The 14,230-nt window shown below is 41.3% G+C and overlaps 1 protein-coding gene across 10 annotated transcripts in view; it reads left to right on the top strand.

Moving 5' to 3' along the window:
• The first annotated feature begins 3,399 nt into the window (after positions 1 to 3,399).
• cadpsa (Ca2+-dependent activator protein for secretion a) overlaps positions 3,400 to 14,230 on the top strand; it is a 92,252-nt gene continuing 81,421 nt past the window's right edge. For 2 of the 10 annotated variants that reach the window (XM_047808175.1, XM_047808153.1), the window contains exon 1: positions 3,407 to 4,504. In XM_047808175.1, coding sequence (XP_047664131.1) covers positions 4,163 to 4,504 — 342 coding nt within the window. In that variant the 5' untranslated portion in view covers positions 3,407 to 4,162. Of the gene's footprint in view, positions 4,505 to 14,230 lie in introns of all 10 variants that reach the window. The other 8 variants (XM_047808185.1, XM_047808179.1, XM_047808187.1 and 5 more) reach the window with 6 other exon arrangements.

The raw sequence follows: 14,230 nt of genomic DNA, 5'->3' as shown, positions 1-14,230 counted from the left end.
TGGTCACACATTTTAAAGGCTTCTGCTCTACTCCCAGGGTCACCAACCTACCACTGTTTGACCCTCAGGAACAGGAACCTTTTAATCTTTTAATGTACACTCAAACCTAATGTAATTTAATTACTTCAGTGCAGTGAGTAGAATTGCTTCTTCGTAGTTCCTGACATTTCGGTTCTAGCCCGGCTTACTTTCCGTTCAGAGAGTCCGTTTCCACCTCATGCTTGTAAATATTCTTGCTTGTAGATTCCTGGAATCGTTCGTGAAGGGAATCTCTGTTAAAAGGTTTTCAATGGACATTAAAAGGACAAAATAAGGAACTTTTTAGAGTTTCCCAGAAAGGACAAACAAAATATCTTTTATGTAGTCTAAATGAGGTCTAAAAATCTTCACCCAGAAGGTTCTTGATTTGACCAGGCTCTATTGGCTCACAACGGATTTTGGGGTTTTACATGAAACCTGTTCTCATAGGGAAACATTCAGGCGTGCACTCTAAAAAATGTCTAAGATTACAACATTTGGAAGATGTCTTTATCCAGAGTGACATACAGTACAAAAGTGCTTTGAAGTCTCTAATATTGAATTCTTGAATGTAACTGAGTCTAAAACTCTGTTGAGAGGAAATGTAGCACATAAACCTTTTTTTAGCAAACAATCAGGGAACAAGTTGCTAGTTGAAATTTTTCAGGAAGAGTTAGGACTTCACTCATGTTTTGAAGACAGCCTGTGACTCGGCTGTTCAGACATCTAGGTTAAGTTTATTCCGCCACCTAGGTGATAGTCAAGTCAAGTCAAGAAGCTTTTATTGTCATTTCAACCATATATATACCCACATATATATATGCAACCCTATAGCTGTTGCAGTACACAGTGAAATGAGACGTTTCTCCAGTGCCACACAAAACAAAGACAGAGCTAAGGACTTAGTAAGTAAGTCCTAAGTGCAACTGTGCAACTGTGCAACCTGGTGCAAACAGTTCAGGACAAGACAAACAAGACAGACAAGACAGTGCGGGACAAAAGACAGTGCAAACAAAAATTACAAGACAATACACAAAAGACAATAAACTGAAACAGTGCCGACCGACCAGTGTAAATGCTGTATGTTCAGACATGTGCAGAAATACTGGAATGAACACAGTGTTATAGCAGCAGTTACCTGAGATATTGTACTGGGTTGTGCAAAACAGCAATCAATCAAATGAAATGTCAAACAGAATGTGCAAAAAAACAGCATGTAAACATATTGATGGATATATATTGGAAGTGTGTGTATTTAGTTGTGGGTGTGTTTATGTTGTGGGTGTGTTTATGTTGTGCTCAGTACAGTTCAGTTTTTAAGGAGTCTGATGGCTTGTGGGAAGAAACTGTTACACAGATGGCGGTAGGGTGAAGAGTATGTATGAGGGGTGTGTGGGGTCATCCACAATGCTGGTGGCTTTGTGGATGCAGCTTGTGGTGTAACTGTCCATGATGGAGGGACTCCAATGATCTTCTCAGCTGCCCTCACTATCTGCAGGGTCTTATGATCTGAGATGGTGCAGCTCCCAAACCATACAGTGATGCAGCTGCTCAGAATGCTCTCAGTGGTCCCTCTGTAAAAAGTAGTCAGGCTGGGGGAGGGAGATGTGCCTTTCTCAGCCTTCGTAAGAAGTAGAGATGCTGCAGGGCTTTCTGGGTGATGGAGCTGGTGTTGAGTGACCAGGTGAAGTTCTCCACTAGATGATCACTAAGAAATTTGGTGCTCCTGACGATCTCTACAGATGGTCCGTCCATGTTCAACGGAGAGTGGTCGCTCTGTGCTCTTCTGAAGTCAACAACCATCTCTTTGGTTTTATCAACATTCAGAGAAAGGTTGTTGGCTTTACATCAGGCAGTTAGCTCTGTATGCTGACTCGTCCTTCTTGATGATGAGACCCACCACAATCGTGTCATCAGCGAAATTGATAATATGGTTCGATCTGAGCATCGCTGCACAGTCGTGAGTCAGTAGAGTGAATAGCAGTGGACTGAGCACGTAGCCTGGGGGGCTCCGGTGCTCAGTGTGGTGGTGCTGGAGATAATGTTGCCGATCCGGACTGACTGAGGTCTCCCAGTCAGGAAGTGATCCAGTTGCAGAGGGAGGTGTTTAGTCCCAGCAGGCTCAGCTTCCCTTTTTTGTGTATACAGTTGGTAGCTGCTGAGATCAAAACAAAGCGAAAATATTAACTTAACTATATAGCGTTGATTCTCCTGTTTCTCCGGCTCCTAGTTGTCCTGCTCTGGCAGCAAAACAAGTCCTGGCAAATTCCGCCTTTACTCAGCATTTAAAGGATGCTCACTAGATATACAAGTTTCACTAATTAAATTTTTTTCTGTTGTCACGTGAAGGTTTGTTAAAAATCGATATATAATTAAGTTCAGACAGAATTCTTTATTTTAATTTTGAAAGACTTATAAAAATGAGTTATCAACTCACCAATACAAGTACATATTACAAACTTAATTTTTTTAGGCTGAAAACATTGTTTATTTTAAGTTTTGCAATCTAACCCCATGAATCATTTTTTAGAGTGCAAAAATAATTATAAAAATAATTGAGGATTCTTAGCTTCTTAAAAATAAACTGCTTGAACCCCTTTGTCATCAGGAAATACACAGTTATACACATTTACAAAAAATCTCCAGGTGTTCTTTAAAGGGTTATTAACTAATTAAGGATTCTAAGTTTTATTTAAAAGTGCTCTGCTTGGATACCATTCACAGAGCAAACCTTCGGGGTGTACATTCTAAAAATAAAATATTTTTCAATATTTGAAAAATTGGTGTTCAATTTGGAACCCTTTCTCAAAGGGAAAAACAGAATTTTCCACTCTTAGAAACAAAAGGCTCTTCAGGGTTTTGTTTGAAGTGTATTGAATAATTATTATATATTATTCGGTACTGAATATTGAAAATACTCAATATTGAAAAGTGCTTGTTTATTATTATTTTTTTGAGTGTGGTCTAGATTAACCACTTTCTCATTGGGAAACATTGAGTTGTGCTCTCTTTGAAAGGGTTCTTTAAAAGTTTAACAATTTGTGTTCTTCACTTCTTAAACTTGTCGTACTTGGACCCCTTTGTCATAAAAAATGGGAAAGGGCTCTTGGAGAATTCTTTAAGTGTTTAGAGATTATTTGAGGGGTATTAGCTTCTTCCAAAGTGTTCTACTTGGAACACTTTCTCATAGGAAAACATTTAGGTGTACAATCTTGTGTAGACTCCCCAAACAAATGGTCCTTAATATGATTTAGTGTCCTCGGTTAATAGTCCAATAGAACGAAAAGCCGCACTAATACGCCGCCTTGGGTTGATAAAGAGACGGAGAGATGAAGCAGCTGTTGCGGAAACAACGTCAAAACGGTTCCCTCCTCCCCCACGGGCAATTTGGCTTCATCTCATTTCGCTTCGATTACCCTACACAAGTGAGCTAAAACTAGGTATGAATTATTGGCATCTACACCCGTTGTAGTGCACTTGATGTCCAACAGGGACACGTTTGTAGCTCAGCCTGAGCATCTCCGCGATACAAGGTTGGATCCCGAATAGTCTTGTACTTCATGTAAACGTGCACTACAAAGGGTAGGAAAATACACAGCGTCTGCGCGCGAGGAAGTGCCGTGTGTATTTATTTGGAACGCGCCCTGAGATTCAGGACCGCGGTCAGCGCCCATAGCCGCTTTTTTTTCTCGGTAAGTGGCCATCGCAGGTTGCCATCGCCAAAGAGCATCTGGAAAAGCAGAGAGAAAGAGCGAGACAGCGGCAAAGAGAAAGAGGAGGGACTGAAAACAAAGTGAATTTATGAAAAATAATAATTTAAAAAGCTTCGTAATTATTTGTAACACTGTAATTAGGTTATAAAAGCAAACACGGAAGAAGAGAAAAGAAAAAGCAACAGTTACTCGGAGCGACTCTACAGGCTGTCGGGAAACAGGTCATTTCCAGACCAACGCAAAATTCATGGAGTGAAGTTTGAATCTTTGATGGCACATCAAGTCACCTCACTTTTCCGTTCAAGCCGGAGCATCTCCGCAGATCTTTTGTGACTCAGAGGCGCGTATTTTTTCTCCCCTTCAACCACTTCTTCACCTTTTTCTCCTTTTCAACCACTTCTTCACAAATTTACCTTTAACTTCGAGCCACCATGCTAGACCCGTCCTCGAGCGAGGAGGAAGATGAGGTGGTGGAAGAAGAGCGCAAAACGGCGACAGTGGCGGCTCCAAAACCCGCCGGGAACGCGCGGGTGTCATCGAACAGCTCCGGCCAGGGCGCGAGCGGCATACAGCCCAGCCGCAGTGGCCAGGCGCGGCCCTCCAGCCCCGGACCCGCGGCCAGGGAAGACAAGGAGAAGGACGACGTGGAGAAGATGCAAAGGGAAGAAGAGGAAAGAAAGAAGAGGCTGCAGGTTTACGTGTTCGTCATGCGCTGCATCGCGTACCCGTTCAACGCCAAGCAGCCCACGGACATGGCGAGGCGGCAGCAGAAGGTAAGAAACGGCGAGAAGGTAAAAGGTCACACAGCAACAGATTGCTCTGGGTGAAGAAAAAAAAATCTGATAAACATTTGAAACCCAAAAAGTGACTTAACTTATGATCACTGGGCTAAAAGCATGTTTATACTTTTATAAGTAAATGCGACTGAAAAAGCATCAAATATATTTTCTTAGCATGAAAAAAAAAACGCTTTATGAATGTTTCAAAGAAGTAAAAACACAGGTAGAAGCTTAAAAACTGCTTATAAGGGTGGAAAAATCTTATAAATGCTTATAGGGTGTGGAGTAATATCCTATAAGAACATCACAGCCTATAACTATGATCAAGCCTTCTGAATGCTTATGGGGCTAGAAAAACTTCCTGTACTTGTACCAAAGCTTTATGAATATTTCAAGGGTTTGGAGAAACATCCCACAGAAGCTCAGAAAAGCTCTGCTGCAGCAACCAGTTGATTCTGTACCTCTCTTAATGTCTGCCATTCTGGCACAGAGAGAGATTCTGAGTACATATTTTTAGCCTAAATAAAATCCAGACCTCTGTGGCTTCATCAGTCCTTTCAGTGTATCGATCTCATCAGGGATGGGCGAAGCAATCAGATAAACATGATTAAACCTTTCCATCCCAATGATTATGGTCAGGAAAGTGCACAAATCTAGGACAAGATCTGATTTTATGGTTTCTGTTTACTTTTGTTTCCTTTCATTTGGCCATTACGTTATTATGTCCTTTTTTTGCCATCTAAGTATTTACAGCAGTGTATTACGTGATGGAAGATTTGATGAATTTTCTAGAACAGCAGCTCTGTCTATATTTCTGCTTTTTTCTTATCATGTAATCTGCACTATAGTTAATTTCACAGTTTTAGAAGGAGTCTTCAGTAAGAGTGAGAATGTTTTCTGACACAGGAAAGTCTTCAGGATCAGTGAATTTGTGTGTTCTGGTTTATAGGTAACATGCCAAGTATATTGACATCAAAACAAAGATAAAATTCAGACCGATCGAAGGAGAGTTTATAGCTGTTATAACACAAGTGATAACAGGAACTAACTTCTTTTAGTTAAATGGTGTGTTTCAATTTAGTTAATGGAAATTAACAGTGTTGGCAGTGTTGGTTAAAAACAACAACAACAACAACAACAACAACAACACATACTATATATTATACTGCATATTACTCAGCAAAATAGTCAACTTCTTTACTTTGTCTTCTCTTGTCTGTAAAATAAAACTGATACCAACTGAGGACTTTTCTGAGCAATCATCTCATTTGACATCTGTGTCACCTCTGGATTCAACCTATTTCTTTTCCCACCATTGTGTTTTACTGTTCAGGAAACAGCAACTAGATGTGTCAGTAAGGCTTTATTTGCCAAATTGTGTGCAGTGAAGTGATGGGATCCCATCTGCTGAAAGCAATATCGGTCTGCGCCTTTACGAACGATGCTGAAACCCAGCGAGACTGTACATAATGGAGTGGATGGGATGGGATGGGCTGGGACTATTGATCCTGCAGATGTTTGATGGTGGTGCTTTGGTAACCGAAACATGCACAAGCAAATTTGTGATTAATACTGAGGAATTCTTGGGAAAAAAGTCCATCTAAAAACAATTGCCTTATTCGACACATTTTAGTGATTTAAGTGTCCTGCAATCAGTATAACAACGTTAACGATATTTCCCAGCGGCAGAAGAATCTCAACACAACACCTCAGAGAGCTCCATCTACACCGGCTTACTACATACTGCCATGATGAAAGGAACTCTAGCAGCTGCTGATCTAAGAGTCCCGAAGTAGCATTATCTCTTATCAGGCCCAAGTTGGTTAATTTATTTAGAGCTTATTATGAGGTAGTCCCCAAATGAGACCTGGTCCTCCTCCTGAATCTTCTCCAACAAATCAGTTCAGAAAACAGCCTGCGGCGCTGAACGTTTGTTAACCCGGAGACAACAAAACTCAAGGCTCAGCAATCACCTGGGAGCCTCGTGACTTGTTTTTATGATAGGTTTGTCTTGGGAACATAAAAAGAGTCCCTGTGGGAGCTGCTGATTCGGGGGCCATGTTGGGGGAGCGATGCTCTTTGACGAGCTGTGATGCAGCCTTGGTAATGCTTGAATTTGTGTGGAGAGTGTGGCAGATTTATTTCATTTTGTTGATCTGAAAAATAAATAGCCAAACTAAAATTTAATTTAAAGTTCAGCTACATAATAAAAAAATTAGTGGTGCCTCACGTTACCACTCCTAATTATTCTAAACGTCTTTGTCTAAACGTCTTTTTTGTTGGTGACACACTATATCTATATGTGTATTCAGATTTATTACCAGAATTGGTGCGTCATTGGTAACAAAAAAAGTGGTGCTGTATGTGTTTGCCCCATAAAAATCTCGATCACTATCAAAAAGTTTTTTCTGGACTTTATTTAATGCATGTAAATTGTACCTTTGTTGGAACTGTTGCATGTTTACTTCCTGCATCTCTCTGAGTCTGGTTTTCTTCTTTAAGCTTGTTTGGTCTACATGTTGATAATATCCAAGAAGCTTTTCTGGTCTGCTGGGGATCACCATCTCAAAATAAGATATGCTATATGGGCAAGTTGCGTTGTGGACACCTGACTATCACACCTGTGTGCTTGTTCTTTTTGTGTTCAGATTTGTGCTCATTCAGCTACATGAGCACTAAAGAGATCAGACACTGATGTTGTAAGACTGAAGAGGTCTGGAGTTCAGTCGGTGTTCCAGTTCATTCCAAAGGTGTTCAGTGGGGTTGAGTCAGAGTCAGGGCTCAGTGCAGGACACTCAAGTTTGTCCAGTGCAACCATAACATCCCATGTGCACATGGAGCTGTGCTTTGTTCACGACCGCGTTGTGATACTGGAACAGTGTTTGAGCCTCTTAGTTCCAGTGAAGAGAAAGTGTTATTTTACAGCATACAGAGACATGCTAGACACAAGAGGCTTTCAGGGAAAAATCACATATGAGTGTGATGATCATTTTGCATATAGTGTACTGTAGCATTATTGATGTGATTAATAGGACACAGTTAATGAAGGTTCTCTGTATGTTCAATAGTGAAAAGATCATGTCTGAAAGGATGCAGAAATATCACACTATGAATTACTCTATCATTTTTAAACCAGCCCGATTTTCTCCTGTGCGACTCTCATCATCATGTAATGTACTTTTTCAACAATATTTTCTATGCTAATGTAAATCAAATGAGTGGGAAACCAATAAAAAATAATTTCTGTTATATTTATTATCAATCTATTCGAATTCCTATTGACATTCCTAGTGACATTTTCCTACAAAGGTTAAAGGTCCATTAAAGGCACCACATATTTTCCCATTATTTAAAAATAATTCGAAGGTAATTTCGCAGTGATGTTACCGAGAAACCACAGAGCGATATACCCTGAAGACTCGAAGAGTGTACAGAACACTTACACTGAAGACTGACACTTGTTCAAGATGTGAAATAAACATCTCCTTAGAGGAAACTTGTACACCGAACATGTTCTGTAATCTGTGAAACGTCCACCATACAAATCCTTGTGTAAGTTGTCACTGTAAGTCTAACCCTGACCGATCTGATACAAGAACCGGGTAGCCCGGTGGTGTAATGTAATCTAAGTCTACTGTAACAATGATGGTTTTGAAATTAAAATGAAACAGATCATAAAATTATTTTTTGTACCGTTTCAAATCCATGTAGAGTATGAACTCATCAGACCTCGGGGTGTCTTTGCTATAACCGATGATATACGAGCGACATTTCCTAGGACTTTCTTCAGTTTTCTTCCTGTTTGAGGCAGTAATGGTGCAGCAGAGCATCTCCGGCTAGGATCCAGAGTAACGTTCAAAACAGAGCCGGCAGCAGTTTACGATCTGTTTGATCAGATATGTTAATGAGCAGACTTCAAAGCAGGACACAGCCATCACGAAGACACAAAGCGCCAGCCTCATTGTGGCGTAAACGCTGAAGAGAAGGCTGAAGGGTCCAGCTGCTCTTATAGAGGGACACTGTGCTTGTTTGAATGAAGCGCTCAAGCTAAATGCAGGTGAGAAGGTCAAACAGCTGTGTGCTGTTTCTCCACGACAAGCCTGCACCCTCCCCCTACTCGCAAGCTGTCTGAGAACAAAGCTGTGGAAGGGTGTGTGTGTGTGTGTGTGTGTGTGAGAGAGAGAGAGAGAGAGAGAGAGAGAGAGAGAGAGAGGACTGGAAAGAAGCACAATGTGATTTGAGTGATGTAATGGCCATGACGTGTGTTCACATTAATCTGTCGCGACTCTCCATCTTTTCTAAAGATTCTGTTATTGACCCTTTCAGTCGCTGCACGCCCTCTTCTAGTATTCAGACTTCTTCATCTTCTCTCGTTCTTCAGTAATTCCCTCTCATCTCCTCTCAGAGAACCCGAGAAGTAGAAGAAGCCGAAAGAAGAGAAGAGTAGGAGAGGACGAGAGCGAGCAGGAGCAGGAGACACAGGAGATTCGCATCAGTTAAGCAGACTTGAAGAGAAGAGAGAAGAGGTGAGAGTAGAAGAGAAGAGAAGCACGCATAGGTACCGCAGGTTTGATGAGAGAGGAGAGTGAGAGTAGGAAGAGGAGACGGGATGCGAGCATAGGAGCACGGGGTGGATGGAGCAGGAGCTTCTCTTCGCGTCGGGAACATGTGAGAGAGAGTAAAAAGGATGCAGAAGGGGTTGGAAGAAGGAGGGAGCGAGAGAGAGAAGTAGCAGAGAAGAGAAGATGAAGAGAAGAGACAGCGAAGTCGGGAGCAGAGGGCGAGTAGAGAAAGGAAAGAGGAGCAGGAGAGGAGCGAGAAGCGAGAGCGACGAGGAGAGCGCGTAGAGGAGAGGAGAGAGCGAGCAGCACGAGCGCGCGGAGTAGGATTGAGAGAGGAGAGCGAGAGCGAGGAGAGGAGAGAGGAGCTGCAGATGAGAGAGCGTAGCATGAGCATGCGAGATCGAAGCGACGTCGCGGCGCGTGCGAGGATCGTCGCGGAGTCGCGTAGCGGCGATCTTCGTCGTGCTCTTCTGCTGGGAACGTGATAGTGAGAGTCTCTATGTAACTGTAGAAAGTCTGTAAAAAAGTAGAGTGCAGGGGAGGGGCAGAAGGAGGAGAGAAGCCAGAGAGAAGAGAAGAGAAGAGACGAGCAGAGCCGAGAGAGTAGAGCGAAGAGAAGATGAAGAGAGAGAAGAGAGAGGGAGGGGAGAGAAGAGAGGGGAGAGGAGCGGAGTAGGAGCGCGAGGAGGAGAGAGAGGAGAAGAGAAGAGAGAGAAGGAGTGCAGGCGGAGCTCGCGTGTGATCTCTATATGTCTCTTCTCTCTCTTCTAGGCTCTATCTTGCGCTTCTCTTCTCTTCTCGTCTATTCACTTCTGCTTCGCTTCTCTGCGCGCACGTCCATCCCTCTGTGCGCTCGGTCGCTGCTCTTCTAGTGGCTTTCTCTCTCTCTTATCTGCTCTTCGCTTAATCGGCTCTTCTCTTCTCTTCTCTTCTCTCCTCTTCTGTAACTTGTAGTCACAGTTCTTTAATAAAATTAACCTGTCATCTTTACAGCATGTGATTGATTTGTGTTGTGTTGTTTTGTTCTCTTCACCGTGGAGAATAACTCTGACAGAATTCAGATATAAGAAGCTTAATAGGTTAATAAGCCTCATGCTCAGCGTTGGGCTCAGGATCAAGCTCTTAATGAAGATGAATGAAATCAGCCATCTGTTCTGATTCCTGCTGATCAGCTTTATTGGGCGGCGACGGAAAAATCAAGGAGACGAAAATTGTTTACATAAGTCACGATACATTCACCATGAAAGGTCAAGCGCATGAAAATGAAAATTCTATATTGTAAAAACATTGCAAGTACTGAACAAGCACATGATCTGCAAAGCTCTCTCTGTGTGTGTGTGTGTGTGTGTGTGTGTGTGTGTGTGTGTGTGTGTGTGTGTGTGTGTGTGTGTGTGTGTGTGTGCATGTGTGTATATACACGCATCATAAAAATCACACTTGTGTTATTAGCCCACAAGCTCAGAACAATAAAAGTGCAGCAGTAAGCAGTTGGATGCGTCGGTGGCGTTTATGGGAAAGCTCACAGCAGATGTTCTACTAAAATGTGTGTGGTTTTAACAGCTGTATTAAAACATCAGGACATTTTGGAATTTGTTCAGGAATTAGTTTTTTCCCCCAGTGATTTTAAAATCCTTCCTACAAATTTGGAAGGAGTCTCCACTGTCAGCACTTTGTAACAGTCAGAGTTTTTCTCAGTTCAAGGAAAGTCTTGGCTCAGAGCTGAAAACGCCGGTGTCTGAGGCAGCCGATAAAGTGAACAGAGTTCAGTTTTAGCTCATAGTGAAAAAAAAAAGCAGATAAATAGATGATGTCATTTCCTGCTCGTTCTCTCCTGCACCGCTAACTTATTCCATCATCTATACATTCTTCTAAACAGCCTTGAACACTTTACTGTGTGCTTCTGACCCCAAAATGTGTGTATTGCGTTAAAGACACCGGGTCTTGTTTTTTTTTTTAAATCCACATAGCAACAGTAACCAAGTGAAAGCGTAACATCTACATTTCCTATAAAAGGACAAGCTATGCTGGTCAGTTTTGTTGCTCTGTGACAGCCGTGTGTATTTGTTTTTGCTCATGCTTAGAGCATCTGTTGTGCTGCTGTGTGTTCATTTACACTTTACGTTACTCACAGCGACAAGCAGCACACACACTCTCTATCTCTCTCTCTCTCTCGCTCTCTCTCTCTCTATCTCTCTCTCTGTCTATCTTTCTTACACACATGCATGTGACAAAGGCCATGTGGCCAAGCAGCATCAGTCAAGAACTGCCTACCTCTAGCTTTTTATTTTTCATCTCACTCTCTCTCTCTCTCTCTCTCTCTCTCTCTCTCTCTCTCTCTCTCTCTCTCTCTCTCTCTCTCTCTCTCACACACACACACACACACACACACACACACACACACACACACACACACACACACACACATTCTAATTAGTATAATTACTGCCACAGTCTTTCATCCCCCTCCTTTTCCCCATTCTTAAATATACACACACACACACACACACACACACACACACACACACACACACACACACACACACACACACACACACACACACACACACACACACAAACAGACAGACAGAGCTCTGTATTGCTGCATTTATGAGATGTTTCCCTCAAGTCATGTATTTATGTAGCTAAATAATGTATATTTATTCCAAAGCCTGAACTTTAAACTTAAAATTTTTTTCAAACAATTAAAAAATAAATAAATAAAATAACAGCCGTGTCCCGACAATGTAAAAACATTTAATAAGAGGAAACCACACACACACACACACACACACACACACACACACACACACACACACACACACACACACACACACACACACACACACACAAGGATGTGGAGAGTGTAATTACAGTAATTGCTGCCTGGGTGTCTGCTTCTGTAAACCTACCTGTTTTACCTCAACAGCTAATAAAGAACTCATTAGATTTTGGAAAAAAAAATAAAGATTTAAAACCAAAATGGAAAATACCAATAGTACAGAAAACTGTAAAAGACTTTATTCTTGTTTTCCTGCTCTAAAGACAATACAGCAATACTATTTGCAGTAGCATCATGGCTGAGTGAGACCTGATGGGTTATTCTGTAATGTTAAGAGATCTTAAAAAACATTACGGAAGTTTTCCTGAGGAGGTAAAATGTTTAGGCGCAAACTCTTATTCAGATTCACCTCAATCATTTAGTCGAGGCTCCAAAGCTAACATTGTTGATGACAGTAAACATGTCTGTCTGTCTGTTTTCCCTGCCTGTTACAATACATGTCTATCTGTCTGTCTTTTTTTGTCTCTTAGGTTATGTGTCTGTCTTTCTGTTAGATACGTTGCCAGCTTTTCTCTGTCTGTTTGCCTTTTTGTTATTTGTCTATTTGGTTATCTGCCTGTCTAAATGTTATATGTTATATTTTGATCTGTCTGTTTTTGTTATCTCTTTACCTGTGTCTTTGTTTCATAGGTAGACTATCTATCTATCTATCTATCTATCTATCTATCTATCTATCTATCTATCTATCTATCTATCTATCTATCTATCTATCTATCTATCTATCTATCTATCTATCTATCTATCTGTCTGTCTGTCTGTCTGTCTGTCTGTCGGTCTGTCGGTCTGCCTGCCTGCCTGCCTTTCTGTCTGTCTGTCTGTCTGTCTGTCTGTCTGTCTGTCTGTCTGTCTGGCTGTCTGTCTATCTGGCTGTCTGGCTGTCTCTCTGGCTGTCTGTCTGTCTGTCTGTCTGTCTGTCTGTCTGTCTGTCTGGCCGTCTGTCTGTCTCTCTGTCTGTCTGGCTGTCTGTCTGTCTGTCTATGTCCTGATCAGAAACTGAGCCTTGCTTAGCGAATAGAACTAACAAAAGAATTTATTGTAAAATATTTATTTCAAAGCACACAGCTAGAGTATCCCAAAACTGCAGATAGAGTTGATTTCTGTTGTGAACAGCTCGGCGATGAAAATGTGCAACCTTTTAAACAGGACACATTGTGCAAAATATGTAAGTAACATACGACTTCAGCATATGTGCGTTTGTGTGCGTTTGTGTGCGTTTGTGTGCGTTTGTGTGTTTGTGTGGGTGTTAAAGTGAAAACAGAAAGAAAACGAATGTAGGCATGAATACAATAGCAGCGTGTGAGTGTTTCATACTTTATAGCTTGGGGACAGAAAGAGAGAGAATGCAAGAGAGAGAAAGAGAGAGAGAGAGAGAGAGAGAGAGAGAGAGAGAGAGAGAGAGAGAAAGAGAGAGGATCTATACACATTTTAGTGAACTATTTTGTGTGAACTATTTTGTTTGTATTTTTGAGAGCAGGTCAAAGGCTCAGGCATATATACTGGCATACAGATAATTTCAGAATTTCAGTTGTTATTAAGTTTTAATATTTTCTTTGTAGATCTGTTAATACAAATTGACTTTAACTTCCAAATTAATACAAAAAAATACTTTTTATTAGCTAACAATTTATTTTTTTTTTAATGTTTATTATATTTATATAAATATATATCAAAATTGATAATTTTTATGACTAACACAGAGCAAAAATCAAAGTTTGCTTAATGTAACAAACTCATGGTTCCCCAGATGTGTGTACAGATGTGCGCTGTGTGTGACTCACTAGCACACATGATGTGGTGTCATTATAGCTCTTTCAGTACAGCATCTGTGAAAATCCATTAGAATCATCCAGAGAGTAGAAACACACACACACACACACACACACACACACACACACACACACACACACACACACACACACACACACACACACACACACACACACACAATGCTTACAACCACACAAATGCACACAATGCACACCTGCATAAACATGCTAATATGTAGTATGTTATATGCACACACTCACACATACATACACACAAACACATACACACACACACACACACACACACACACGCACGCGCGCGCGCTGTCAGCAGGCGGAATTGTAAGCTTCACTCTGGTTTCTTTCTTTATGGATGGCAGCTTTTACAATCCTGTCAACCATCAGCTCCCTGCATATAATATAACAAAGCATAGAGAGAGAAAAAGAGAGAAAGAGACACTGAAGGATTGACAGACAGAGAAACTGGTTTATTAAACCGCAGTGCTCATTGATGCAATTCTTCAAGATTTTAATTCCAGCTCCACGGCAACGT

The sequence above is a fragment of the Tachysurus fulvidraco genome, chromosome 2 (assembly GCF_022655615.1).
Source record: "Tachysurus fulvidraco isolate hzauxx_2018 chromosome 2, HZAU_PFXX_2.0, whole genome shotgun sequence".
In the NCBI taxonomy this organism is placed as follows: domain Eukaryota; kingdom Metazoa; phylum Chordata; class Actinopteri; order Siluriformes; family Bagridae; genus Tachysurus; species Tachysurus fulvidraco.
This window is presented reverse-complemented; position numbering and strand designations above follow the sequence as displayed.